This window comes from Cnephaeus nilssonii (genome assembly GCF_951640355.1).
Source record: "Cnephaeus nilssonii genome assembly, chromosome: 9".
NCBI lineage: Eukaryota > Metazoa > Chordata > Mammalia > Chiroptera > Vespertilionidae > Cnephaeus > Cnephaeus nilssonii.
In genome coordinates, this window is record NC_137080.1 from 361,844 (window position 1) to 389,523 (window position 27,680).

The 27,680-nt window shown below is 52.3% G+C and overlaps 3 protein-coding genes across 19 annotated transcripts in view; 2 read left to right on the top strand and 1 right to left on the bottom strand.

Moving 5' to 3' along the window:
• Positions 1-5,522: 5,522 nt before the first annotated feature.
• Positions 5,523-23,943, top strand: PHF10 (PHD finger protein 10). 5 transcript variants are annotated; one of them, XM_079780055.1, is made up of 12 exons: positions 5,523-5,689; positions 8,524-8,630; positions 11,829-11,959; positions 12,574-12,657; positions 13,531-13,664; positions 13,761-13,910; positions 14,704-14,813; positions 16,287-16,440; positions 17,861-18,016; positions 22,187-22,295; positions 22,574-22,762; positions 23,805-23,943. In XM_079780055.1, the coding sequence occupies exons 1-12, from the start codon at positions 5,606-5,608 to the stop codon at positions 23,888-23,890; spliced, it is 1,494 nt and encodes a 497-aa protein (XP_079636181.1). In that variant the 5' UTR covers positions 5,523-5,605; the 3' UTR covers positions 23,891-23,943. The 5 variants fall into 5 exon arrangements, with proteins under 5 accessions (XP_079636181.1, XP_079636182.1, XP_079636184.1 ...); XM_079780056.1 differs by having other exon boundaries at positions 12,580-12,657; XM_079780058.1 differs by lacking the exon at positions 17,861-18,016.
• Positions 23,944-24,543: 600 nt separating this feature from the next.
• Positions 24,544-25,598, bottom strand: LOC307104845 (UPF0669 protein C6orf120 homolog). The gene is made up of 2 exons (XM_079780060.1): positions 25,522-25,598; positions 24,544-25,365 (listed from the first exon to the last, which is right to left on the bottom strand). The coding sequence occupies exon 2, from the start codon at positions 25,330-25,332 to the stop codon at positions 24,751-24,753; it is 582 nt and encodes a 193-aa protein (XP_079636186.1). The 5' UTR covers positions 25,333-25,365; positions 25,522-25,598; the 3' UTR covers positions 24,544-24,750.
• Positions 25,599-25,635: 37 nt separating this feature from the next.
• WDR27 (WD repeat domain 27) overlaps positions 25,636-27,680 on the top strand; it is a 49,902-nt gene continuing 47,857 nt past the window's right edge. For 11 of the 13 annotated variants that reach the window (XR_013813932.1, XR_013813933.1, XR_013813934.1 and 8 more), the window contains exons 1-2: positions 25,636-25,763; positions 26,205-26,397. Coding sequence is in view for 10 of the 13 variants with exons in the window: in XM_079780050.1 (XP_079636176.1) it covers positions 26,212-26,397 (186 nt within the window). In the remaining 3 variants the exon portion in view is untranslated. The remainder of the gene's footprint in view (positions 25,764-26,204; positions 26,398-27,680) is intronic. The other 2 variants (XM_079780049.1, XM_079780045.1) reach the window with 1 other exon arrangement.

Here is a 27,680-nt window from a genome sequence, read left to right on the forward strand (position 1 = left end):
TAAAAAGATGCTGACCATGATCTGAGCCTTCAGCAAGTTGTAATCATTTGCTGGTATAAGGTCTTGCTTCGATGTTGATGAAACCATAGTTATCTACAAAGCACTGTAAAGCAAAGTGCACTAAGAGGAAGTATGCCTGTAATCAGAATTTGAAACACCATGTCAGACTTACAGGACAGTAAAAAGACCCATTAGCTGAGTAATCTATAAATAGGAAGACAAGACAGTAGAGGGGTCTTCTTTTTACTTATGTATTACAATGATTTGGATAATCCAGGACTCACAGTTCCATACCACACAGCTTAGACACGAAAGCTGTAGCCCAAAGAATCTTCAAAACAGGAGCTCCCCGCTGCTAACTTCCACAGAGAAAGTTGGAAATAACAAACCTATGACATAGTACATGGTAAGCAGTGCACCTTCCTGATGAACTTGTCAGGATAAGTGAGTTGTAAGATAAACTGCCTGGTATTTGAGTTGACCGCCTTGTAGCTATCATTGTATGTAAAATGAGAACCACACCTTGTTCCTAAGGTTAGTACTGTCTGTGAATTGTAGGTAATCTATCACCAGGAACTTGTGCCAGCACTTAGCATGGCCCTGGAGCATGCTGAGTCCTCTGTTACCTGTCATCATTCAGTTTAACATGTCAGAGTCACGTCAGCTCTGCTCTTCCTCTTGCCCTTCTCCCACGCCCATATATGTTTACTTGTTAAATTCTATAGATGCTGTATTTTTGAAGTGACTAAAAATTAGTCACTATGAGAATCTGAACATCCCTAACCTGACGCACTGCGTCTCAAGGCGCCTTACAGAACTCCTCCCTGTTCCCACTCCTCCAGATGTATTTTGAGTTGCTTTCTGGACTTTTCCCTGAGGAGAGTCCCACTGCAGCGTCTCAAGTGAAAGCTGTTTTTTCTCTCAGATCCTGATGCCTCAGAGCCGAGAGGTAGGATAGGCAGCCCCTCAGCTCCTGGAAACGTAAGCTGGATGCACAGTGCTGTACCTCTGGGTCACGGCAGCCTGCAGTCCCTGCTAGTTCCTTCTCGTTGCTGAAGAGCTACGATCACAAGCTTCCTCGCCACTCAGCTCCTGCCCTGCTTTGTGACGTCAGTATCCAGGCAGGTAATGGTCCCGGCAGTCCTCGCTGTGCACGGTTCTGATGTGCACAAATTGTAGTTACCACAGTATTAGTCCACTATCGCAGTCCCCTAACAACTGGGTTCAGATTTCAGCTACCGCAGGGTATTGGCTGTGATGTCAGAAAGAATAAGCTCCACCACTAGCCCCTCAGCCCACATGCCACTGCACGGAGCAGATGGCGCAGGATCCTGCTTTCAGTCTGTCAGTCAGCTCTGCACCTGCAGCCACTTGCTCTCCGCCTGTTACAAGGATGGGTTGTGCTTCCCCATCAGAGGCTTCTTGCCTTCTGGCCTTCTCAAGGGCTGCCTTCCAGCAGCCATCACCTCTTTACAGCATCACGATTTCTCACCCTCCTGCTGAGTCATTCTTGGCAGCATGCAAACGGGCTCTAGATTCTCCTGTCTTCAAAACAGCCACCCAGCCGACCTCTTTCTTTATGGCTCTTTCCAATCAAGCTTCTCTCCCTACTTGGATCCAATTCCTGGCAGCCTATTTCTTCTCAATTGACTTCAACCTGGCTTCTAAAACTGCCACTGCATTGAAACATCCTGAAACCATGGAGATTGCTGATTGCCCTCAAATGCTGAGTAAAATGGACATTCATCTGTCCTCTTCTAACTCAGCTTCTCAGCTGACAGGCTGGACAGGCCCTCTTTCTGAAACACTGCAGTGCTTGACACTTAGTTTCCTTCCTTCTCCATCTGGTCTCGGGCCTTCTCACCTGTGTCTACATATCCTACGTGGGCTCATAGAGTTGTGTGGCCTTTTCACTTCAGCAGTGTATTGTTAGTGCCCAACTCAGGTCTAACTTAATAAATAGTAAGGCAGTATATTCCTGTCACCTAACATAGTCCTTAGTTCATAGTTGATTTCCATAAAATATTTGTGAAGTGATTGAATGGACATTATTCCAACCCTATAAGCAAGGCAATGGAGGGCCTGAGTTAAATAACGTACAACTAGTGAGTGGAACGCTGGTATTCAAACTAAAATCTTAACTTCACACCATACTGCCTCTCCGTGTAGCTTATCCCTAATGCCTAGAAGCTTCCTTCATTTATCCTATTCTCAAGCCAAACTGGAATGATTGATGTACCTGAATATGCCTCCTGTTTTCCCACTTCTAAGTCTTTTGGGGCTTGAAATCTTACTTCCACGTCCAGTAGTACATTTATCTACTACTCTTTTACTTTTCAAATTCCATATCAACCTTAAACATCTTTAGTAAGTAAATTTTCTTCCACCTAAACTGCCTTTACATATAATTGTATATTTATATTCTTTCAGCATTGAAAATACCTATGGGCTGGGATTGTAATCTACATAGTAACTCCTTAATATTATGCCTTGAAAGGCTGAATTAGTGTTTGTTGACTTGGAATGAAGAGTTTTAAATGCGTATTTGACTAGAGGCATTTCCCAAGGGAGAAGAGTAGAACCAAAACCTGAATATATAAAAATATTTATAGACATAAGATTAAACACTCTCTCTCCCTCTCTCTATACTAGTATATATATTAAACTCTGTCCAAAGGATCTGACTGAGGGCTTTTATCACGTAAGAGAATTTGGGGAAAAGATTTTGTTGCTTCTTGGCGGATTTAGACAGGTCTGTTTTCTTCCGTGGGTTTGTGGATGCTGAGAAGACACCTATGAAGGACTCCTGGTGGCTAACTGGGCTCAAATTTAAAAAAACAAGAGGTTAGCAGCCTTTTCTGCACAGGCACTTCTCATGCAAACCATGCATCAGAGAGAAACCTGCACTGTGTTCCTGTGCCTGAGCTAGCCCTTATTAAGTTCCTGGAATCTTATTTCAACCAATAGGACTGAGGCTTTCCTCATCCAATCGGAACTTCCCATCTATATCTCTGCCCGCCCCCATCAGCATCTTCACAAAGCAACTTTATTCTGACCAATCAGGACAATGCCTTTTGGCCCAATCAAACTTCAGATTTGGAGCACTCATTTGCATGAGAACAGACCAATGAGGGACCAGGGGCAGAGACTAGTTTCTATAAGGCAGCTCCCCTCTGGCTGGTGGGCACTTTCCCTTTCCATGAAGACTGTTTTGCTGTTGGAGATGAAACACCAAAGACATCTTACCATTGCAGAGCCTGTGCGAGGAGCTCCTAATAGTAGTGCCACTTCACAACTGTGCTGTCTCATAATTGAGCTGAAACACTATTGAGCTGTACCACAGCCCTGCAGTATCATAACTGAGCTATTGGCACTGAATTAAGTTTCCTTCTTCACTGCACCCCAAATTGGGGATTCCTGTTGGTGTTGCATTGACACCGACTGTCAGGATTGTGATAGGGAAATGAGCTGGTCTGACTGAGAAAGCAAAGTCTACACTAGTTGCAATTTGTGAGTCTAAAGTTGCTGGTGGTGCTGTATCTGATGATGCAACTGGGAAGTGGAAGTAGACCGTTTTTATTAATCGTGTAGAAGTAACCCCTTTGTTTTGTTTCCAAACTTTTCTGCTGAGTGTATGCCAAAATAATGAAAGGGAAGCCATATCGAACCCTAAATCCAGGAACATTCTCTATTGTCCCAAAACAAGTCACACACATTCTAATATGAAGTGTGTGCTGAAGGTCAACTTTAAATGCGTTTCCTACACCCTTGTCATTTTATCACAGCTGTATGCCCTGTTAAAGTTCTTGAGGTTTGCTTTTTTAAACTGAAGTCCCAGAAGTGACCAAGTGAAGCCTAAGAAGTTGGATTAATTCAATTCCAATAAAACAGCTCCCATTTTCTTGATGCCTTTCATGGGCCTACCACGTATTGTGGTCTGAAGCATCCTAATATATATAAAAAGCCAGGGCCCTCACAACCAGACGACCAGACAGTAACAGTAACAACCACACAGCAGCTGCGTGGGGCGACCAGGCAGGCAGGGGGGTTAGTGAGGGACGACCACACGACTGACCGGCAGGCTGCGTGGGGCGACCAGGCAGGCAGGGGGGTTAGTGAGGGACGACCACAGGACTGACCAGCAGGCTGCGTGGGGTGACCAGGTAGCGAGGGGGGCAGTTAGGGGCGATCAGGCTGGCAGGCAGTGGCAATTAGGGGTGATCAGGCTGGTGGGTGGGGGCAGTTAGGGGTGATCAGGTAGGCAGGCAGGTGAGTGAGTGGTTAGGAGCCAGTGGTTCCGGATTGTGAGAGGGATGTCCGACTGCTGGTTTAAGCCTGATCCCTGGTATCGCGCCTAAATCAGCAGTCGGACATCCCCTGAGAGGTCCCGGATTGGAGAGGGTGCAGGCTGGGCTGAGGGGACCCCCTTCCCTGTGCACGAATTTCATGCACTGGGCCTCTAGTCCTATATAATAAAAGGGTAATATGCAAATTGACTTAACAGTGGAATGACTGGTCACTATGACATGCACTGACCACCAGGGAGCAGATGCTCAACGCAGGAGCTGCCTCCTGGTGGTCAGTTAGCTCCCACAGGGGGAGCGCCGCTCAGCCAGAAGCCAGGCTACAGCTGGTGAGCACAGCGGCGGTGGCGGGAGCCTCTCCCACCTCCGCAGCAGCACTAAGGATGTCTGACTGCCAGCTTAAGCCATCAGTTGGACATCACCCAAGGGCACCTGGACTGCAAAAGGGCCAGGCTGGGCTGAGGGACTCCCCGGTCCCACCCACCCCTCCACCCCCAGTGCAGGGATGTCGTGCACCAGGCCTCTAGTAGTGCTGTAATCTTCAGTCATCCTGAGGATTACGGACTTCTCCCCACTTGACAGAAGTTCCGCTCCAGCACACAGTCGTGAGGTGCAAGTTGAATTTCAGCGACTTTTTATGACTTGCGTCTCCATCGAGGTGGACGTGGGTAAACTTTCCAAACAGGAAGGCCTGCGATGCACTGAGCGCGCACGTCGCTGTCAGGTGGTTCAGGAGCAGCAGAGCCAGGCTGCCCGCAGAGAACAAAGGCAGGCTGGGGCGGCCGTGGGAACGCGGGCCGGAGGGAGGGGAGCGAGGGGAGCGAGGGGAGGGGACCCCGGGGCTGACGTGTGGCGGGGCCGGGCCGGGGGCGCGGCGGGAGGTGGGGCGGCGCATCGCGGGGAGCGGCGGCGGGCGGCGGGGTGTGCGCGGCGCGGGAGCTCGGGCTGCAGAGCGGCGGGGCGGCGGCTGCGGGCCCAGCGGCGGAGGGGCGGCGGGCGGCCGGGGCGGCGGCGCGGAGAGCGGGAGTCGGGCGGGAGCGGGAACAGGGCCGGGCGGGCGCCGGCGGCAGCGGGGGCTGGGCGGGTGCGGAGCCGGGCGCGCGGCGCTGGCGGCGGCCATGGCGGTGGTGGCGGCGCTGGCCCGCGGGGCGCGCGGCGGGAGGGGCCGGCCCCCGGGCGGCGGGCGGGCGGAGGGGGCGGGGCCGGGGCGGCGGGCGGCCCGCGCGGCGGTGGTGGCGGCGGCGGCGGCTGGGCCGAGGCGGCGGAGGCGGAGGCGGCGGCGGCGCGGGGCGCTAGGGCTGATGGCGGCGGCCGGACCCGGGGCAGCGCTGTCCCCGCGGCCGTGCGACAGCGACCCGGCCACCCCTGGAGCGCAGTCCCCAAAGGTGAGGAGGCGGCGGCGGGCGGGGCCGGGCCTCGGGCGGGCCGGGCGGGAGGCGAGGGACGGGCGGGGGCGACCGAGGGGCCCGGGTCCCCCACCCGCCACCCGCCGCGGCCCAGCGAACCACAGGGGACCCACGCCGGCCGCCCTCTCGGGCGATTCGCGCGCCCGGGGCGGTGGGAGCTCGTTTCCGGAGGCCGCGGGCGGGCGGGCGGACGGACGGACCGCGGGACGAGCCTGCGTGCCGGGTGCCGCCGGGCCTGAACCTCGCGCTCCTGCGGACGCCGCGGCCTGACCCCGCCCAGTGGTTCCGGGGCGCCTTCCCGTACGTGGTGGTTCGCGGAGCCGGGCAAAGCGCCGCGTTTTAAAGGCCGAGGCAGCGGAGGAAGTGACGCGGGGCCGCCGCGCGACCCCCGCAGTGAGAGCTGAGGCCGCGGGGGCGGGAGGAGAGACGTGACGCCCCGCACGCGCCCCCGGAAGCCCGCGTCGGCCGGGCAGGGGGCGGGGCCGTTCCCGAGGGTCTCCTGGTGCCGCGAGTGGCCGCGCCCCGCGTGGGAGGCCGCCGCGGGCTGGTCCGGCCGCGGGACCCGCCTGGAGCGGGGCTCAGCCCGCACACCTCCCTGCGGGGGCCCGGTCCGACGGGGTGGCTCGCGGGCCGCTGTGCAGTCGGGGTCCCGCACGTCGCTCGATGGCCTCCGCGGTGCTGGGGACGCGGCCCCTGCCCTCGGACCTGTCGGCTGCCTCGTCCCCGTTCACATCACGCCTCGTAGCTGTGGCAGCGAATTCAAAACGCTGCACAGGAGATGGGGTTTCAGCGTTCCTGAGGACATCGCATTTTTAACTGTGGTCTCTCCTAAGTGCTTCCATTTTTCAGCCAGTGAAAATGTAAACACATGGACACAAAAATCCTTAAAACCTCAGACATAAGTAAAATAGAAAAAGTGACATTTGAATGCTTAAAGACGTTCTGCCTGAAGTGTTGAATATGAAATGTTTCAGTTATGGTGCAGTTAACTGTCCCTTTTTGGAGAACAGATTTAGACTGCCCTCCATCGCCTCCCTGGTTGCCTGTCTTAATAGGCTATATGGGGCTCTTCAGTGGAATGCTTATTTTAGAAGAACTGAGAGGAGAATATTCCGTATATTTACTGTTTGGGAAAGAATCTGAGCAAATTCCTAACAGCTGGGGCCACTCGAGACTTTCTAATTATCAGCATACTTCTAGTAACTCACTTTAATGGGCACTTGGTTATTTGCTAGATCTTGCTCTTAAATGCTTCCCACGTGCTAACGAATTCAGTCCTCGCGTTAGCGGAGTAACACAGGCGCTGTTGTCTCGGGCTCGCACAGAAGGAGTGGCTCAGAGAGAACCACTCAGCGTGTGCAGGGCCGTGTCCACAGCTCCCAGCAGCCCGGCCTTGGCTGCCTGACCAGAGCCCTCACTACCTCCTCGCAGTCTTCCGCAGGGTTCCTTTCCTTTAATACGTAGCGAGAGGAGCACGGTATTTCACAAAACAATATTAGTCGTAGAAAGCTACATTGCCAAGGTTTTAAAATATATTTTAAGTCTTCTATTTATTAAGCTTTAGCTAATATGTAAGTAAATTTCCTGACATTTGATACCTCATTCATTTTCTTAATGTAATGATCCAACTTACAGCCTTGGTATTATCCTATATAATAAGAGGCTAATATGCAAATCGACGAGATGGCGGAACTACCGGTCGCTATGATGTGCACTGACCACCAGGGGGCAGACACTCAATGCAGGCGCTGCCCCCTGGTGGTCAGTGTGCTCCCACAGTGGGACTGCCACTCAGCCAGAAGCTGGGCTCACGTCTGGCGAGCGCAGCGGCGGTGGTGGGAGCCTCTCCCGCCTCCACAGCAAGGCTAAGGATGTCCGACTGACGGCTTGAGGGCACAGGCCAGGCTGAGGGATCTCCCCTCGCCCCCCAGTGCACGAATTTCATGCACCAGGCCTCTAGTCACATAATGGATGATGTCAAATTTGTTTAAGCCTCTTTTTTTGTGTGGGGAGGGAGATGCTATATAGAGTGATGGCTCTTATCAGGTAACTGGTGGCCCGGTGCATGGATTTGTGCACATTGAAAGGAAATTAATTAGAAGAAAGATTTTAATGTCGCTATTCGCCCTTTCTCAACATAACCCACGGCCGAAGGTGGAGTGTGCGGCCCCACGAGGAATCGGGCTCCCTCCTCTCTGGTTCTGAGTCTGGTTCTGGGTAGCCTTTTATTATATATATATATATATATATATATATATATATATATATATATATATAGATGTTTTTGCTAAATTTTTGCAACGTAAGAAGAAAATTAACAGGGCTAGTAACCTCTTTTTAGTCGTTGTGTGTCCTCTGAGATATAAGGACCTAAATCAGCCAATTAATACAGTCCTGTAAACCAGCTGTAATTTGAATTGAACACTAAATGATCCGTATACTTTACTTTTAGCTGGGATAGGAGGCTTGCTTGAATTTTGAGTATCATAGCAATTTCATGTGTTTATTTAAACTAGAAGGCATTTTAACCTTGGTTGTAACTCAGTTGGTAAGAAAGCAAAAGTAGATTTAGATTTATGGGTAAATTGAAAGGTTGTGTTTTTGTTTTGTTTTAAATTGTATTGATCAGTTTTAGCTTTTTCCAGGTCTTGCCCATGCCACATTCTGGGCCTCTTTTAAATTATAATAGAAAGTTAATATTTGTGTAACCAGTTGTCCTTCGAAAGTCTTTGCGTCTTTTAACAATTCTGGGAAGTACCTTTCTTCCTTATTATTTGCTCTCTGACTATTTGTTTAATCTTTGAAATGTTTAGGATGACAATGAAGACAACTCCAATGACGGGACCCAGCCCCCCAAAAGGAGGCGGATGGGCTCCGGAGACAGTTCCAGGAGCTGTGAGACCTCCAGCCAGGACCTCGGGTACGGTCCCCTCCGGCGCGGTAACAGTTCTGTGGTGTGCTTCTCCTCCCTGCGTGCGCTCTCTCCTCCTCCCCCAGCCCTGGCAAAGGTCTGCTCAAACATTGCAGAGTATGTTCTGTCATGTTTACAGGGTGACACCAAAGTGGTTTTTGTTCTCCGTGCAATTTTTTTTTAATTTGGTAAAATGCACATAAAATTCACCATTTAAACTATTTTATTTTATTTTTTAAAAATATATTTTATTGATTTTTTACAGAGAGGAAGGGAGAGGGATAGAGAGCTAGAAACATCGATGAGAGAGAAACATCGACCAGCTGCCTCCTGCACACTCCCTACCAGGGATGTGCCCGCAACCAAGGTACATGCCCTTGACCGGAATCGAACCTGGGACCCTTCAGTCTGCAGGCCGACGCTCTATCCACTGAGCCAAACCGGTTTTGGCAAAATTCACCATTTAAACTATTTTAAAGTGTATAGTTCGGTGGCATTAATTACATTCCTAGTGTTGTATAGCCATCACCACCACCCATTTCCAAAACGTTTTCACTACCAAAAGCAGAAACTCCATGACCAGCAGGCACTAAGAATTCTCACTCCTGCTTCCCCAGCCCCTGGCAGCCAGCAGTGTCGTCGTGCATGTGCTTACCTGAGGCACCTGGTGGAAGAGGAATTAGACGATATTCGTTTTGTGTCTGGCTCGTGTCCTCAAAGCTCACCCATGTGGCAGCAGGTGTTAGACTCTCTTCTCTTTAAGGCTGACTTACACTGTGTTGTGTGGAGGTACCAGGCCTGCTCATCCATCCATCCAGCGATGGGCACGGGGTTCGTCCCGCCTTTTGTTGCAATCATGTTGCTGTGAACACTGGTGTATAGGTACCTGCTCCGAGTTCTGTTTTCTAGTCCGTTAGCTTACACGGTAACTTACGTTTTCCACAGGAGCTGCACCATTTCACATGCCTACCGAGAGTTTACACAGTTTCCCGCTTTCTGTCCTTATCTGTGTATGTCAGCCGAAGGTTGTTGGTGTCAATTCCATGCCAATAGGAATTCCCAATTTGGGGTGCAGCGAAGGAAACGTCATTCAGTGCAAACAGCCGCCCTGGGACCAGGCTCCCCTCCAGGAAACCACGCAGTGGGGGAAACGCAGTTCTCAGTCTTAGGTGGCAGCTTGAGGCAGAGGGAAGCTGGCTTATGGAGACGGAATTCCCAGCCCTAGTCCCTGGTTGGTCTGTCCTCAGGTAAATGAGGGCTCCAAATCCTTACAGATTGATTGGGCCAGAAGTCACTGTCCTGACTGGGCAGAACCAGAGGTGCTCTGACTGGTGGGTGAAGAAGGTGATGGATATAGCTGTCCCGCTAGGACGGACGGAGAAAGCCTCCGTCCTATTGGTTGAAATGGGATTCCAGGAAACCTTCCGAAGGGCTGGCTCAGGCGCAGGACCCGGCAGGCAGCTCCGTGCAGGCTCCTCCTGATGTGGGGTTTGCAGGAGAGGCCCTGTGCAGACATGGCTGCCAGGCTCTTGAATTTGTTTTATGTTTTTTAATTTAAGCCCAGGTAAGCCACCAGGAGCCCTTCTTCGTAGGTGTCTTTCTCAGGGTCCACAGTTATTTTCTGGCATTTTTTTTGAATAGCAATTTTAAAGCCACGAAGTGGTATCTCATTGCGATTTTGATTTGAACTTCCATAATGACTAATGATGTTGAGCATCATTTCATGTGCTTATTAAAAAACCCTATTGTATATCTTTGGAGAAATGTCTATTCAAGTTTTTTGCCCATTTTAAAATTGGATTGCTGTTTTTTTGTTGTTGAGTTGCAGTTTTTTATATATTCTGGATATTAATCCCTTATCAGGTACACGATTTGCAAATATTTTCTCTCATTTTGTGGGCTGTCTTTTCATTCTGTCGATTATTTTCTTTCATGCACAAGTTTTTAAATTTTGCCAAATTCCTCGTTATCTTTTTTTTTTTTTTGCTGTGTTGTTAGTATCACATCTAGAATCTATTGCTAAGTCTGTGATCGTGAACATTTACTCCCTATGTTTACTTCCAAGAGTTTTCTAGTTTTAGTTCTTATATTTAGGTTGTTGATCCATTTGTTGAAGTAATTTTTGTATGTAATATGAGGTAAGGGTCAATTTTATATTTTTTCATCCCAATATCCCGTTTCCCAGCACCATCTTGGAGAAATGTTCTTTCTGTTCATTTCTTTTTGTTGGATTGATGCCTGACGTCCTGTCCCCTCCTGCCCCTGGTCCCCGCTGATGAGATTCAGAGGTCGGGTCGGCCTGAGTCCAGGAGGCTGTTGCCTGCCGTTCAGGTGGGGGCTGATCCGCAGGGCCCTGCCCCGCAGACGAGGTCCAGTCTTGCCTCTGGATTTGTGGAGTCAAATGAGAACCGATAGTTCTGGTTTATAGTTCAGTTTATTGGGAAATAGGCTTTCGGGGTCCTGCTTTCTCAGCTTCTTGAGACACCTCACATCTCGAGTGGATGAAACAGCAGCCGAGGCGTCAGGCTCACGCGAAGGAATCCGGGACGGGTGCCCCCACCCTGCGTGGCCTTCACGCTCTCTGAGGCTGGGTTCTCGGTGGTGTGCAGAGAGGAGCGTTCCCGTCGCCCTTTCGTTTTGGCGGCTTCCTTTCCCTCCACCTGCTGCGTGATGTCCCGTGATAACGTACGAAACCCTGGGAATGCCTTTGTATTGCAATGTTATAGACGACTGAGAATTAAATAATTGAAATAGTTTTTCAGTCCTGTTTGGTGTGGCTCAGTTGGTTGGGCATCATCCTGTGCACCGCAAGGTTGCGGGTTTGATTCCAGTTCAGGGCACATGCCCAGGATTTAGGGCTCTATTCCAGTGGGGGGGGGGGGGTGCAGGAGGCAGTCGATTGATGTTTCTTTTTTGTTTTAAATATATTTTTATTGATTTCAGAGGAAGAGGGAGAGAGAGATAGAAAAGAAACATCAGTGATGAGAGAGAATCATTGACCGGCTGCCTCCTGCACGCCCCCTACTGGGGCTCGAGCCCTCAACCCGGGCCTGTGCCCTGAGCAGGAAGCAATCGAACCATCACCTCCTGGTTCATAGGTCAGTGCTCAACCACTGAGCCACATGGGCCAGGCAAAAAAAAATAAGTAACCTTAAAAATAACATTGAATAGAAGCCACATGTAAGCATAATGTATATCTGTGTCTAGCTTTAGCTACTACCCAGCAGAAAACTTGATCGAGTACAAATGGCCGCCCGATGAGACGGGGGAGTACTGCATGCTGCAGGAGCAGGTCAGCGAGTACCTGGGCGTGACCTCCTTCAAGCGGAAGTACCCAGGTACCACGTCTCGGTTCCCGTAACAGGTGCATCTGACTCGCAGCGAATGGGGATGTCTTTGTCAGGCTGAGTGAGGATTGTCCGTGTGTGTGTTCCTCGCTGGCCGATCGCATTCACCTCCGGCCTCCAGCATTGCTCTGTACGGCAGTTTGTTCCTTTGCCTTCTACATGATTTAAAAGCAAAATGAGGACGATGCATTTCCTGGGGAAACTTTTAGAAAAATGATTTTATCGCGACACGAGCCAAGGGCTTTGGTTCTTGCCCGTTGCTTCTCAGCCCGAGGAAGGAGGCGGCTGCGAACTCGCGCAGGGTCTGCATCGAGCAGGGCTGTCCGTCAGCGGTTTTAACGGGACTGCGGGTGCCCTTCTTGCTTTGAGTTATTCCGTTTTGAGTTTCATTTTAAATTTTATTCCTTGAATTTAAAGATTGTTCCTGTGTATTCTCGTTCATCATACTTGGAATATATAATATGAAGTACTTTTTAAAGTCTTTGAGTATTTTAACTTTTTAATAATTTAAAAAAGTTTTTAGCTTTTAGAAATGTTGCAAATGCACCATGTGACACATGCAAACAACTACTTTTAACAGTCCTTTGTCGCTATTTTCTCTGGAGATTTAGAGCGCCGGGACTTGTCCCATAAGGAGAAACTCTACCTGCGAGAGCTCAACGTCATCACGGAGACGCAGTGCACCCTAGGTAACGGAAGCGGCATGTTTATGGGGTGATATTGGCTGAGGGTCTATCTTTCTTCCTAAAATATCTTACAACATTAATAAAACACATTGAATTATATTAATGCCCAATTATTTACTTTATTTTTGGTTACTGTTACAATAAAAAGGAGAATGGTGTATTTGGTAACAGTACCGTTTTCTAATAGCAGTCACATACGTGTTAAAGCGTGTGTGTTTCATGTGCAAGATTTGTTCAGTGCTTTTTAGAAGCATTGATCCATCTCTCTTAAAAGGCACATTTCGTTCTATTTTTAGTTCCGAATAGCTACCTCCATGCTTTGCTTGTAACTTCCCTTTTACAGATGTTTTAATGCAGCATGGCTACCTTTAATCCAAACCGAGGACGTTATCTCGCCAGTTGTAATCTGGTGCTGTGAGTTTTGGAAATTGCCTGTATGACTTGTGTTGTGTGCCAGTGCGTTTGCTGAAATTTAGTTGATCAAATTTGGAGACTAAGAACTGTAATATATTGAAAATTCTTAGGTTTTTTTCACCTGACATCCTATGTTATTGCCACTCGTTAGTATACATGGTCATTTAGCCATTGTTCTAGTAAAGGGATATATGTTTATAGAACGTAAGATCTTACAAAAGGAACATTTGGCAGAGAAATTGACTTTTTTGCCTTGGCAACGTTGGTAATTTATTTCTCTTTAATTGTTTGACTTTATATTATGAATTTACCTTTATTTTTCTCAGATGTGTTGAAATGTTTTGCTTGATTGATGGAAGCCGTGTATTTGTAGAGTAGTTTGAATGAGAAGCACGTTTTAAAAAGTGGTTTTGCTCATTTAGTCTTAATTGGTTTTCTTAACCTGTTTTTGGTTTAAAACAGGTTTAACAGCATTACGCAGTGATGAAGTTATTGACTTAATGATTAAAGAATATCCAGCAAAACATGCTGAGTATTCAGTTATTCTGCAAGAGAAAGAACGCCAGCGCATCACGGACCACTATAAAGAGTATTCTGTGAGTATCGAGGTGACTGGCGTCGTTTGCTGGTCTGGGGAGGATGACACGTGGTAAAGTTACATGTGACTTCCAGCTGCAATGTTTTCATTTCAGCAAATGCAGCAGCAGAACACGCAGAAGGTCGAAGCCAGCAAAGTGCCCGAGTATATTAAGAAAGCCGCCAAGAAAGCCGCGGAGTTCAACAGCAACCTGAACCGGGAGCGCATGGAGGAGCGGAGGGCGTACTTTGACTTACAGACACACGTAGGAGCCCTCCCAGCCCTGCACCTCGCTTCCTATGGCTGCTGCTGGGCCTCCGTCCCTGCTTAGCCCTGCCACATTCTGTGCCAGCAGCCGGTCCTTTTCTCCCCAGAACTTAGGCTGTCATTGTTAAGGATGGCCTGATGATGCTAAGGTTACGCGTGTGCGTGCGTTTGTGTGCACGTGTGCGTACATGTATGCATGTGTACACACGTGCGTATGGGTGTGACTACGTGTGTGCATGCGCGCGTGTACGTTTCTGTGGTGTGTGCATGCTTGTGTGCATGTGCACATGCATGTGTGTCTGCATGTATGTATGTGCATGCATGTGGATATTTGACAGCATGTGTGTGCTTGTGCACACATGTGCGTGTGTGTGCCGTGTGCAGTGTCTTTGCCGTGTGGAGTACATTCTGCTGAGGGGACTGATGCGTCCTGTGTGCTCTGAGGGTGGTTGTCAGAGTTCCGTATCAGTTCGCTGAGCTCGCACTGTCGGAGAGGTTGGAAGTGGTGTCACTTCCATCTCACAGTCCAGGACGTTGAGCTGCAGAGGTTGGGTGCTGCCGGGCCATAGGGCTGTGAAGTGGGGGGTGCCTTTCCTTGGGAGTGGGGCTGAGGGGGAGCGGAGCGGCCGCAGGAGAGGGACGAGCCCCCGCAGAACGGGAGACACCATGGTGCCCCGGCGGAGCTCCTCATGCGCCTTCTGGTGTGGCTTCGGGGAGGCGGCGGCCAGGGCCTTTTCCTTGGCCTGGGTCCTGGCCTGGGCTCAGGTTTGTGTTGCTCTTCCCGCCCCCAGGTCATCCAGGTGCCTCAAGGGAAGTACAAGGTGTTACCGACAGAGCGGACCAAGGTCAGCTCCTACCCGGTGGCCCTCATCCCCGGGCAGTTCCAGGAGTATTACAAAAGGTGGGCAGTGGTTCCTGACCGTGTGCATGGGATGCTGGGGGACCGCAGACCCCTGGCGGCCCCTGCTCGGCTCGCTCTCACCTCCCATGCGCTGTCCCAGGTCCGTGTCCGGGCTCTGACTCCGGGGTCTGGTGGGAACTCCCTTCGGCCAGGGTTTGCTTTCAGGCGGAGCATCTGCTCCTGCGCACTTCCTGCTCTGTGGGCAGGCTCCCCGGAGCGTGTGCATGCCCCGCAGCACTGCAGTCACGAGCAAGTGAGGGGAAGGCAGGCGCGGGCACAGCCCCGACCTGGGGCTCCTCTCTCAGCGGCCTCCGGGCCACGTGCAGATAAAGTCGGAGAAGCCAGGGGTTGGCCTGCCCAGGGCAAGCGGGGCGGGGACGCCCCGGCTGCAGCCACACCCCTGCCCTGGCCCCTCTCCACTGCATCTCCCTCCCTGCCTGGGTGTGACCAGGACCAGCACTGACAGGGACGTGCGTCAGACCTCGGCCTCTCCTTCGGCTTTAGGCCCGTTTCTTTAGGACCGAGAAGGTGCATTGGAGAGTGGTGTTTAAATAGACGGTAGGACAGTGCTGTTGCAAGTCACATTTAAATCGTGGGTCAGCAAAACGTTTAAAAACTTCTGGGTACCAAGCTGTGTGCTTTGGGTGTGATGTCTTAGTTGAGGGGGAGGCTGGTGCGGTGCCCGCTGCCGAGCGAAGGGAGCGCCCACCGGGTGTGCGGTCAGCTGGCTGTGCCGTCCCACCCCGTTCAGGTGAAGTGGAGACTCCGTTTCCTAGAACGGGCTTCACAAATCGCTTCACGTGACTTGCTGCTGAAAGTTTTTCTTTTTTTTCCTTTTTATTTTATTTCATTGATTTCAGAGAGGGAGAGGGAGAGGGAAAGGGAGAGAGAAACATCGGTAAGAGAGAGAAGCATTGATCGGCTGCCTCCTGCACGCCCCCACTGGGGATCGAGCCCACAACCCGGGCATGTGCCCTGACCGAGAATCATACCCTGACCTGGTTCATAGGTCGACGCTCAACCACTGAGTGCACTGGCTGGGCCTGCATGCTTTCTTAGTTGGTATCATGGACCAGGCACTGCCACGACTCACACGGGCTGGTTCGCTCACCCTCCGTGTCCGCTCTGCGTGTGGAATGGAGAGCTCACGGGCCTGGGGCGGGGGGGTCTGTAGGATCCGTGTTGCTGCAGTCCCCCCTGCCTGCTGGCACTGTCGTTTTGCTGTATTTGGGGCTGAGGATGAAGGAGGCATCGTTTGGGAATTAAGAATTAGTGCATGTTTTACACTCAGTCTGGGGGACACATGTTGTTTTTTATTTATTGTCCCTCCTTGGTCATCAAAAGGAAGTCTTATTTATTTCCGCTAATCCTTTTCACAAGCATTGGGGTTCGTTGAAGATTCAGGCTCTCTTCACAGCTCGAAGGGGAGCCGTTCCCGTTCACAGGGAAGGGACCTGAGCATCTTGCCTCCAGGTACTCGCCCGATGAGCTGCGCTACTTGCCCTTGAACACGGCCCTTTACGAGCCGCCGCTGGACCCGGAACTCCCCGCGCTCGACAGCGACGGCGACTCGGACGACGCCGAGGACGGGCGAGGTGACGAGAAGAGGAGGAACAAGGGCACTTCGGTGAGAACCTCTGCCCTGGGGAGGCGTGTCCTCTCCCTTGGAACGTGAAGTCCTACGGGTGTCGCCGTCGTCTTTCTGACAGTGGCAGTTGCATGTAGCCGAGCGGCGTGGCCTCTGTAAGTCCGTGTTACCGTGGCCCTTGTTGCCACAGCAGCGCAGGCCGGGGTGCCTCACCCGGTGACAGCCGCACTGCCGCCTGGTGCGGGAGCCCTTCCCGGAGTTCCTGTTGCCTGAGTGTCATTCCAGGCTCCTTTAGGGCAGGGCTACGGTTCCGGGCCACGTGTTATGCTGGTAGGTTTTCCTGGGAGAGTTTTTTCCCAGCAAAGGGCCTTGGCAGGTCCGTGGGGCAGTGGGCGTGCTGTGGAGCGAAGGACAGGTTCCGACTTTACTCCTCCCTGCTGCTCCGCGGCCCGGGCCTGGCAGGTGCTGCCGTTCGGCGGGCAGTGGCCGCTGAAACACGGTTAGCGACCAACCGTGTTCACAAAGAGGAGGCCGCCCGGTTAGCGCAGGGACTCCCCTCCTCCTGTCGCGCCGTCTGGCGAGGGCACGCCTCGTGGACTCTCGACCACGCTGCTAGTGGGGGTGTAAGTAATCCAGCATTTCGGAGGGCACAGCGACCGTGATGCCAAGATCGACAACTTCCGCAGCATGCGATCCATCGCAAATACACTAAACTACCCAAAGGCCCTGGGCAGATGCTGACAAAATTTAATTAGAAAACAGATGTCCATTGGCGTGTGAATAGTATTTTTTATTGTGGAAATGAGAGAAGCATCTCGTTCCCAGTGGCGGAGTGTGTACACTTACATGATAGACGCGCAGTCCAGAGAACAATGTGACGAAATGCACACGTCCACACACGTGCACACAGTGCCATCCAGTAGTTTTGTAAAACCAGGTCCGTGTGTTGTGAGTGACTGGTGTCTGCGCGTGCCGACGTGGTGTTTTAATTCCCAGTTTCGTAGTTTATATGAACGTGGCATTGCCACTTTAAGCAGAAAGTATTAAGTTAAAAAGTGAATTAAGTGATCAGATACTGAACTCCTAAACTTGGAGCATCGAAACCCTGTCGGTGACCTGGCCCTGCGCCTCTGCCAGAAGCCACGTGTGTGCGGGCTGAGCTCGCTCCGTGACCCTGTCCCTCAGAGAATGCCCGTGCGTGTCTAGAAGTTTCTTTTCTAAGCGATACTTTTGCATGAAATGAGGAGGTGCTGTCCCTGTGGAGACGTGCTGAGGAGACAGGTGCGTGACTCTGGCCTTGGCTCATTGTGAGTCTCCACCAGGCAGCGTTGCTTATGTTTAGAATTATCTTTTTATTTTTAAGTCGACGGAACACTAACGATTGTTGGACTGTGTTCTGTGGTTCTCACAGTTCCCTCAAACCTGTGTGAATTCCAAGGAATGTGCCTTTGCCCCGCAGGACAGCTCCTCCGGCAACGTGTCCGAGGGCGAAGGCCTTCCCGACAGCCAGGAGGAGCCTCTCCCGGGGAGACCGCGGCCCAAGGACAAGGCGGCCACCCCGAGGAAGGACGCTGCCAAGCGCTCGGTGCTGTCCAAGTCCGCCCCTGGGTACAAGGTAGAAGAGAAAAGCCCCTGACCAGCTTCCTTCCCGACCAGCCTCTCCCCGAAATGTTTGCCTTTGAACCTCCGCGTGGTGGAGCCACTGCCGCCGCCGCGCTCGCCCTCTGGCCTGTGCTGTCCGCTCCTCCTGTCGGCTCTGTCTCCTGGTGGCTTCCTGTCACTTTGGCTGTGGTTTAGCTTCTGTTTTCTGTATGTGTACAGCTTATCAGAGAATCTTTTTTGCTTTTAAATAATAAGCAGGCAAGTATGGGTTTTTAAAAAATTATTTTCTAGGCAGAACTTTACACTTTGTTTCCTCGGAGTCAAGGCCGTAACTCGGACATCGTGCGACCCCTCGTAGGTAGGAGAAGGGGCACCGCGCAGGCCTCCGTCGAGGAAGGCCCGCCGTGCCCGATGGTTCAGCCCCGCAGGGTCCGCCGGCGCCGACGGGAGGTGGTGAGACTGTACGGTCGTGGTGTTGGCCTCGCGGGCAGGAGCCTGCAGAGCCGTGTTTCCTGCGGCAGCCGGCTCCGTATGCCTGTTGAGTTCTTGGTCTGGCCGCTCAGGGTAAGGTAGCAGCCTGTCGGCGATCCTGTTTGTGTCATTTCCGCCATGTCTCCCTCCCTTCGGAGGGTCAGGCGGTTTGTGGGTGGGGATTCAGGAAACCGCCCACGGGGGTAGCTGCAGTTTCATGTTTCGGGTGGTGATAGTAAGATACACAGTTGTTTGGGTCTGGAATGTGTCGGGATATGCCGTGTACTGTGGTTAGGAAGGTGTTTTGAAGGCTGTGGGAGTGCGGTGGTGAGGAATTTTGCCGAGTAGAATTGTAGCGCTGTCCTGAGTCAGAACTGGGACTGGAGGGAGAAGAGCGGGTCCCAGGAGCCCCAGCCTCGGCCCGCGGCGGCCCGACGCTCCGCACGCGGCCTTCCCCTGAAGCGAGAGGCGACTCCGAGCAGTGTATCCACACTTAGTTAGAAAATGCCTTTGTGTAATCAGCTCACACACTCGTGTTGTTTCAGCCTCGGGCAGACACTTCAGCGTCACCCAGCAGGGCTGGCTTCCGGGCTGCTGGCAGGCAGTGGCTGCGTGATTTTTATACTTGTATTCACATAGATAGCTTATATCATTTTTAAACTAAAGGTTTAAGTTAGCGCTTAAATCACTAAAAGCAAATGAACTCCAAAGATTAAGTTTGGGAAGTTAGCGTGCCGGCGCCACACGTGGGCTGTGGGCTGGGGAATGGCCATGAGCGTGCTGGCCGTGGACGGAGACTGTCAGTGCACGGGGATCGTGGCCGGGGGCGGGGCGGGGCGGGGCGTTGGTGGACCTGGAATGGAGACGCGTGCTGTCGTGGCTGACCGTGGGAGGACACAGTCGCCTCCGTCGGTGTACTCGCGGGAGCCTGGCTGCGGAACACGCACGGGGTCTCCGGACGGAACCGCGTCAGCGTTTCACAGTCTGGGACAGCCAGTGTTTGGACTCGATGCCCTGATGTGAACACGTTTATGAAAAGTTAACCTCTATGAAAAGTATTAAGCCAAGATGTGCCTGCATATTAGGATGCGTCAAGCCGAAGGTCATGGATGTAAACGTTTAAATGCACCTGATGTCTTGCTTGATCACAGTCACTCATGCTTGCCCTTCACACGTAGGACAGTGTTCAGGTCACGTTAACCCGAGATGAAAGCGCACGTGCTGGGACTCAGCCCACGTTACACGTACAGATTAAACCCTGCTAGTGCCCCGTGAAGGCCTCGCTCGCCCTCGGTTACTGTTGAGGCAGGAGAACAGGTGTCGTGAGCCTCTGCGTTGGCGTGCTGAGCGCTGTTGGGACGAGTGTTAATTTTCCTGTCGGTGAAGCTGAGGTGGCGGTAGTTGCAGTAGAACCGACTTATCGTCAGACATGCCCGGGGTGTTCTGTTCATTGCTCTTCGGGGGCTCTGCCCACTACCCGTCCTGCTCCCCTGAATCCAGTCACTGAGACGCCTCCCAGCTAGCGACTGCGTCGCCGGGCCCAGTCCTGGCATAGACACTGGCCTCTGACAGCCTGCGAGGCTGAGGGAACCCAGCGTTTCTATGCTGAGCCTGGCAGCATCTCAGAAAATGCTGGAAGCGCCCTCTCGTGTGCTCCCCACCCCACCCCCCATCTCCTCCCCTTCCTCTCCCTCCACCCCTGTCTCTGTTTTCAAGATGAAGACTGTCGGGTAAGGAAAATGTAAGGGTTTAACATCCATGATTTTGAGCTCAGAAGTTAAACCTAGGATTTTCTTGGTGTCCCTTGTATCATAGGTGCTTCATGTGTATTTCAATGATGGTGGAACTTGAATTGATCTAGAATGTGAATGACTAGCCTCTCGACGTTGTGAAGGGTCTCCCGTGAGGGGCTCCGTCCTGGACTAGCGCCACCAGGGCCCGTCGAGCGCAGTGTCTGGCCTGAACTGCGAGTGGTAAATAAGCGTAGCTTTCACAGTCAGTGCCGGTGGCGGAGCCCACGGTGGTTCTTCCCTTGGTAGATTGAGGGGTTGCTGGCTGCTGTATATTACGGCAGTGACAGTCTGACCGTAACTGAACCTGCACTTGGTCCTGGGTGCACTTCCTGGCTGTTTTCACGGAAGCAGGGGAGACTGAGAGCCGGATGCTTAGAATGTAGCCGTGACCACAGAGGGCGCCACATGCAAGGCCGAGAGGTGCGAGCCTGTGACAGGACCCTCGCTGGGGGAGCAGGGTATAAAGATGCACAGGAGGTGTAGGCTAGTTAACGGTCAAGTTTTATATGTATGTTTTACTTCCATATTTATTATTTTGTAGAGCTATTTGTGATTGTTTAGAGTTACTGTTTTTATTATATTTATGTATAAGGTTGACTTTTTAAAATAAATAAGACAAAAATTATTTTTGAATGCCTCTGTCATCTTTTGCAAAGAAAGACAATTTGAAAAGTGAAAACGCTTAAATAATGTAAATTCAGAACAAACTGCATAGGTGAACAGGCTTGAAGGTAGCAGTGAGCCGTGCCAAAGACGGAACCCTAAATGCAGAGTCGGAGTTCTGTGGGGCTTCTCTGTGGCTCAGTCACTTAGGGAAATGCAAGACGCATCTGGCTGGGCTGGAGAAAAGCAGAAATTTAATGATCCTATTTAAAATAATTTTCCTCCCATGTACATACATGGGTGTGCCCCATAGGCACTTGGCCATATTGCCTCTTCCTTTTCTCCCGTCGCTTACCTGCCATCGAGTGCGAGTGCGCCTCGTTCCCCGCCCAGGCTGCGCACAGCGTCTCCCACCGGTGGTGTCGGGCGCAGTGCCCTGCTCTGACGCTCCCGGGGCCGCCGATTCTTTTAAAGCCCAAATGCCTTCCCTGGATTGAGTGTGCTTCTGATATGAGAAGTGAATGTGCTCAAAATATAAGGGTGTCTGTGTGTTTCTTTTAAGTGATAATTATTTTCTTGTCTGAAAACTTGTTTTATATCTTACTAGAGGCCCGATGCATGAAAATTCGTGCAAGAGTAGGCCTTCCTTCCCCCAGCTGCCGGCACCGGCTTCCCTCTGGCCCCGGCTTCGTCAGGAAGGACGTCTGGAATGACATCCAGAAGATGTCCGGTCTAATTAGCATATTACCCTGTTATTATTATAGATACTGAATGCTTTGTCCCTAAGTGTGGGCTCCTTTATTATTTATTAGATGTACAAAGGAAATAATCTCACAACTTGGTTTTCCACAAACATTTGTGCACACGATGGTCTGCATGAGCTGTCTTTCAATAAAAAAATGTTAAAACCTTGGTTTTGTAACTTAGATTTTATAGATGCAGTTTTACAACTTTGGCAAATGTGTTTAAACAAAACTAGTGCATAAGCTGCTCACACTTGATTCTCCTCTACAGTGAGCCTGGCTGAGTGGGAAGGGCCACGGGGAACTTGGTTTCCTCCTCGGTGAATAGTGCCTCTGGGCGTGGTTTTAGTCTCCCTCTGGTTTGCTGTACAGGGCGTAGAAGGCCCTAGGAGTCCTGACGCGGGACCCCCACTGACAGTTTAAGATGAAACCTGAGGCTTAGTCATGTCTTTGAAAAAGGTCCTCGGTAGCGAGTCACCAAAATAAAGTTAAGGCAATACAGTGACAGAATTCCTTTTGAACCCATAGCAGGTTCTTCTGGCATGAATTTATAGCCCTCTTCTACCCTTCCAGCCAAAGGTCATTCCCAATGCTCTATGTGGAATTTGTCTGAAGGGTAAGGAGTCCAACAAGAAAGGGAAGGCTGAACCTCTTATACACTGCTCCCAGTGTGAGAACAGTGGTAAGTACCGCCTGTCTACTTGATGCTTTAACCACCTATTTGTTTAGTTGTCAGCTAGACTTGCACCAGAGAATTGTCAAGTATTAAAGGGTAATTAGTAAGGTGTAGATTAAGTCCATGCATTTTCTTCAGCTCTGCATTTTCATTTCTCTTTGACGATCTTAACCATCGTAGCCATTCTTGAGAAATCACAAAGCAACTAGCACTTTATTATGCCGTTTTAAGTGAAACATTCCCTTGTGAACTGGTGAATTCTACTAATACTGATTTTGATTTAGGCCATCCTTCTTGCCTGGATATGACCATGGAGCTTGTTTCTATGATTAAGACCTACCCCTGGCAGTGTATGGAATGTAAAACTTGCATTATATGTGGACAGCCCCACCATGAAGAGGAAATGATGTTCTGTGATGTGTGTGACAGAGGCTACCACACGTTTTGTGTGGGCCTCAGTGCTATCCCATCAGGTAAAGACCACGAACGGAAGGCCGGCCCCTTCGAGGGGTTTCTCCCAGCCCTGACTTGAAAGGCGGCACACACACCAGTGACATGCGGGCCTGTGGTGTGAACCCCCCCCCCCCCCCCCCGGGCACGTCCACCTGCTGTCCGTGCCCGGCCCTCCCAGCCAAGGACACGCGTGGTGTCAGGGTGACTAGTCCATGTTTGGTGTAGAGCTCAGTGTATAGAACGAGCCACTGTTTTTCTACTAAAATAGCTGAAGCAACAGCCTCCCTTTATTTCAAAGCCTTGATTTTATTTTCATGTCATGGACACAGAAAGTTAACAAAATGATTCCTATGCCTTTGGACATGTTAGTCCAGATTTCTATCAACTGAGGCAGCATAACAATCCAGGTAACTTTAGAATGAACACAGAATTGAAGGATACATCCCAGTGTCTGGACTGTAACATTCCACACATAATTGTGCAATGTCAGACCTTACTTGCATAGTTGACACTGTGTATGATGCTGTAAGAAAGAATGCCCAGAACTACGCTTCCCGGGGATCACTAAGAAGCAAGCAACTTAAACAACTACCTGAAGTCCTGCCGTAATTCAGACAGGTCCCCAGGGCAGCTGGTCGCCGTGCTGTCAGACACTCGGCCTGTGTCCGCCTAGCCCTGGCCCCCCAGGACCAGAGAGGATGCTAAGACACAGCTGCCAGCGAGCAGCAGAGAAAGGGCTGGAAACAGGCGAGACCTAACAGGTCTATGTTACGGGGTCAGTTGCTGAACTTCTGAGCCTGTAGTGCTGGGTTTCAAAAAGGATGAGGATCTTCTACAGGTTCCTAGCACTTCATAGCATTGCTCTGCCCACGCCCCCCGCCCCCCGCATGTCACTTGGCTGGTTACACTGATTATCTTCAGAGTTTACATTTTTCTCCGTAAGTTAAGGAACTCAGTAGTGCCCTTCTTCCCACAAGTCCAGAGGAGCAGCATTAGTGATGGGTTTACAATTCAGTCCTAAAAAAGTTTTCAATCTCTATTAACTAGCAATTTTTCTCCTAGGTCGCTGGATTTGTGACTGTTGTCAGCGAGCTCCCCCAACACCCAGGAAAGTGGGCAGAAGGGGGAAAAACAGCAAAGAGGGATAAAATAGTTTCTTGACCCCAATATTGTAATATGCATTTAAGTGAATTATTTGGTGCCAACTTATTTCCAATTCTCATTTTTATGCCAATAAAAGATTTTTGAAACGAACTATGTGCTTAGAATCTGCAAGTTGACTCATTTCTCCTGTAAGCGACTCTTACCCGGGGAACCAGCTTCAGGTAGAGAAATAGTTCATCTTCCAAAAGGTTTTTTATTCCGTAGTATCTTGGCTGTCTTCAGAGATTCAGAGGGAAGTATTAGGCAATTTCATTTGAAATAATTATTCCTCCACTAGCCTGAAAGTTACTATTATTTTTACGAAGTTTTCCTAGTCTTTATTGTTTCTGGCCTACCATGGGGACCACTACAGGATTTGGTCATGGGAGAATCAGGATAGGCAGGATAGTCACCGCTGGCGACCGGGAGCAGCTGGGTGAGAACTGCCATTAACGCCCAGAACGCCTGCTGGGCGGGTGTGGGCTTCAGTCCCTTCTGCCAAGGGTGGCGACTTGCTTACACACCGGAACTATTTACTCTTCTGAGTCAAGTCACGTTATCACACTCTGACTCTGATCTGCATGGGGCTGCTCTGTTTTGATTTCTCTTAGACACCTCCGTCCCTGCAGCCTTCCTTCTCAGCCATCTGACAAGCTAGTGAAAGGGGAGGTTAAGCCTTTTATTGTACACACGACTGTTACAGGAATTGTGATCTTTAAAACAAGTACGGAGCTTGCCGTCTCCTGCTTTTGGGGTAACTGAGGTAACAAACTGTATGGCTTTATTTCCCATCCCCACCCAGAGAAGGCGAGTTTCTGGCCGTCACTTTCACAGCGAATGGCGGGGTCCGCCCGCGTGTCCGCAGTCAGAACAGGATTTCCAGGAGCAGCTTCAAGATGCTGATCAGGATGGTCCACAGCAGGGACTCCTCCTCCTGGGACGCGCCTTCTGGGTCGTAGGCGTGCGCGTGGCTCGCCTCGCCGTCCGAGTACGCCGAGTCCCCGAACGGGTGTCGCTGGACCGTCCGGTCGAAATACACCTTCATCTCGAACTCGCTGTCCCGGTGCGACGGGTGCCCGTACACCCCGATGCCCACGGGGCGCTGGAAGTGCGCGGGGATGGCCACCACGTCGCGGCCGCAGGTGACGGCCTGCAGCTCGTAGTCGTCGAAGCTGGGGTGCAGGGTGCTGTCCGACACGTACAGGTCGGCGTCGCCGCGGAGGCTGCGCATGGCCAGCACGATGCGGCCCTCATGGTTCAGCCGCAAGTAGCTGTAGTTGCCCGCGCCCACCTGCCCCTGCACCACGTGCAGCAGGACCCACTCGGCCGGGACCTCCTCCTCCTCCTCCGAGGCGCCCGCTCGGGACGCCGCCGGCAGCAGCAGGAACAGCGGCAGCAGCAGGCGCAGCGGCAGGGCCCGGGGGGCGCCCTTCCCGGGGGCGGCCATGCCCGGTGACGCCCGGCGCGGGACCAGCTCGTCCTGCGGAGACACCACGGGGCCCGCGCTGAGCACGCCCGGGGCGGCGCGGCCACATGGGGCCACCTCGCGGCCCTGGAGGACGGGAGGGGGGAGGGCCGGCTGGGGGGCCTGCGGGGCGGGGCGGGCGGGGCGGGCGGGGCGGCCGGAGGGACTCACCACCGTTCCCCCAGGGGCCGGGGCCGGGCCGGGCGGCTGCGCCGCAGGAGCCGGAAGTCAGGCGGCGGCACCCGGAAGTGGGGTGTAGGCTTGGAAGGAAGGGCGGACGCTCCGGAAGTCGTGGGCTCCGAGCTCTCGCGAGAAAGGGGCGTGGCGCCGTTCGGCGCTTGGGTAGTAACCACGGCGACGGGGAGGCGCGGAGCGCAAACCCCGGGCTCTCGGCGCGTCCTGTCGGGTCGTAGGTGAGAGGCGGTGCGCAGAGGCGGCCGGTGTGGACCCCCGTTTACCGTCCTCCCCCCTGGACTGAGCGTCCGCTCCACGGCGCTGCGCTGGGGGCGGGCCCCCCGGGAGCCACGGGTGTAACTGAGCGCGTGTGAAGGTTCGCGGCGGGCGGAGCGCGGCCGGAGCGGCCCAGGTCGCCGCCCCATCTCCACGGCGCCCCGCCGGGTGGTCACCTCCCCGGCTGTGACGCGGCCTCTGCGAGCCGGCCGGTCCGAGGGGCCCGGCCGGGCCGGTGCTTTGGAAGCCGGTGGCGGAGGAGCGGTCACGCCCGAGGACCCCGGCTTGGCAGCCACTCTCCCTTTCCCTTGGGGGCGGGATGGGTCCCGGGCGTGAGCACAGGGGTCGTTCCAAAGGGCGGACGGTGTCTGCACGGAGTGGCGTGTACGCACTTGTGCTTTCAGATGGGAGATGGAGGAGCCACGGACGTTCCCCACGAGTGATGGCCGCGGGGGCGACATAGTCACAGAAAAGTTCCGGGTCGAGTCGGAGCGGACCGCTTCCCACGTCCAGCTCGCGTGTCGCGCGCCGCACTGCGCGTTCCCCGTGGACGGGACTGCGCTCTGCGTGCGGAGCTCGGCGGACCCCGCTCAGCAGGTGCGCTCGGTCCCAGGACACACGCAGCCCTGGTCCCCGTCTCAGGTGCCGCCTGGGGGACCCCGCTAACAGCCGCGGGGACGGTGCGAACCCAACAGGCATCACATTAGCTTTGATTTTTATAAAACTGCCAGGAATCACTGTATCAAAAAAAATCTTCAGGAAGAATAGGTTCATCTCAACACAATCAAGACGAGTTGAAATTGTGTAGGTTTCTAATATTAACACATTCAAGGCAGCTTTTTACGTTTCTTGCGGAATCTCCTACGTTAAGCTGATAGAGTTTTAGAGACATTGTGTCCCGTTCTGAGGCCCGTTTCATGACTAGGGTCCGTCTGTGAATACTCTTGACAAAACCGGGTTTCGTGGCACAATGTGGAAAGTAGCACCTGTCCCCACGTGGTGGCATTTGAATGATTTTTGTCGTCTCTGAGCTTCAGGTGTCTGAGGACTGAGTTCTGCTCACAGGGCCACGGCGATACTTACTTGGACGTTTCCCTCTAGCTTTCAGTCCTACTGGCAGTCACTTGGCTGACCGTGAATAAAGGGAACCTGCGTTTTTATTTCCCCCCTGAGTTAAGAGATCTACGTTCAGATCTCCAGCCTGCTCTCCTCCTTTGGCAGGGACTGGAAAACACTGGGGCGGCCGTGTCCCAGAGACTAAGTGCACGGCTGTGTGATCAGGGAGGGGACAGCTGTGGTGGGCATAACAAACTGGTCACAGCGGGGGGACCCCACCTGTCAATCAGTGCTCCCTTCGCCCCCCTGAAGGGAACACTGTCTTCACTCTAGCACCATAGGTTCGTGTGGCTCACGTTTGAACTTTGGGCGCATGGGACACTCATTGTGCAGTCTTTTCCCTCCTTCACCATTATGTTTACGAGGTTCATCCTTATTGCGCATTTCCTTGCCGCATAGTATTCCATTGCGTGCAGAGACCACACCTCATCCATTCTCCTGGTGGGGGGCATTTGTTTTGACTCCACAATCTGACCATTACAGACATTCTCTAACATGTCATATGTGTGCACACGTGCTGAGTCATAGGGAATGTGTGTCTTTAGTTCAGCAGGCGATGCTACGGAGACTTGCGAAGGGGGGGTGCCAGGCTGTACTCCAGATGGCGTGTAAGAATTCGCCTCCTGTCCTTCGCTTGGTCCTTGTAATTTCAGCCCTTTGGTGGGCATAGTGCTGCTTAACTGTAATTCCTAACTGTCCGCTGAGGAATGGCACGGGATGCCTAGTTGTACATTTATTGGCCATTTGGCCATTTTCTCTTTTTA

Bases quoted from the DNA above. Each gene is read 5' to 3' on its own strand.
- LOC307104845 (XM_079780060.1), bottom strand. From the start codon at position 25,332: ATGGCCGCCCCCGGGAAGGGCGCCCCCCGGGCCCTGCCGCTGCGCCTG.
- PHF10 (XM_079780055.1), top strand. From the start codon at position 5,606: ATGGCGGCGGCCGGACCCGGGGCAGCGCTGTCCCCGCGGCCGTGCGAC. The intron at 13,911-14,703 runs GTAGGAGCCCTC...TCCCGCCCCCAG, and splicing joins ACTTTGACTTACAGACACAC to GTCATCCAGGTGCCTCAAGG. The intron at 18,017-22,186 runs GTAGAAGAGAAA...CTACCCTTCCAG, and splicing joins AGTCCGCCCCTGGGTACAAG to CCAAAGGTCATTCCCAATGC.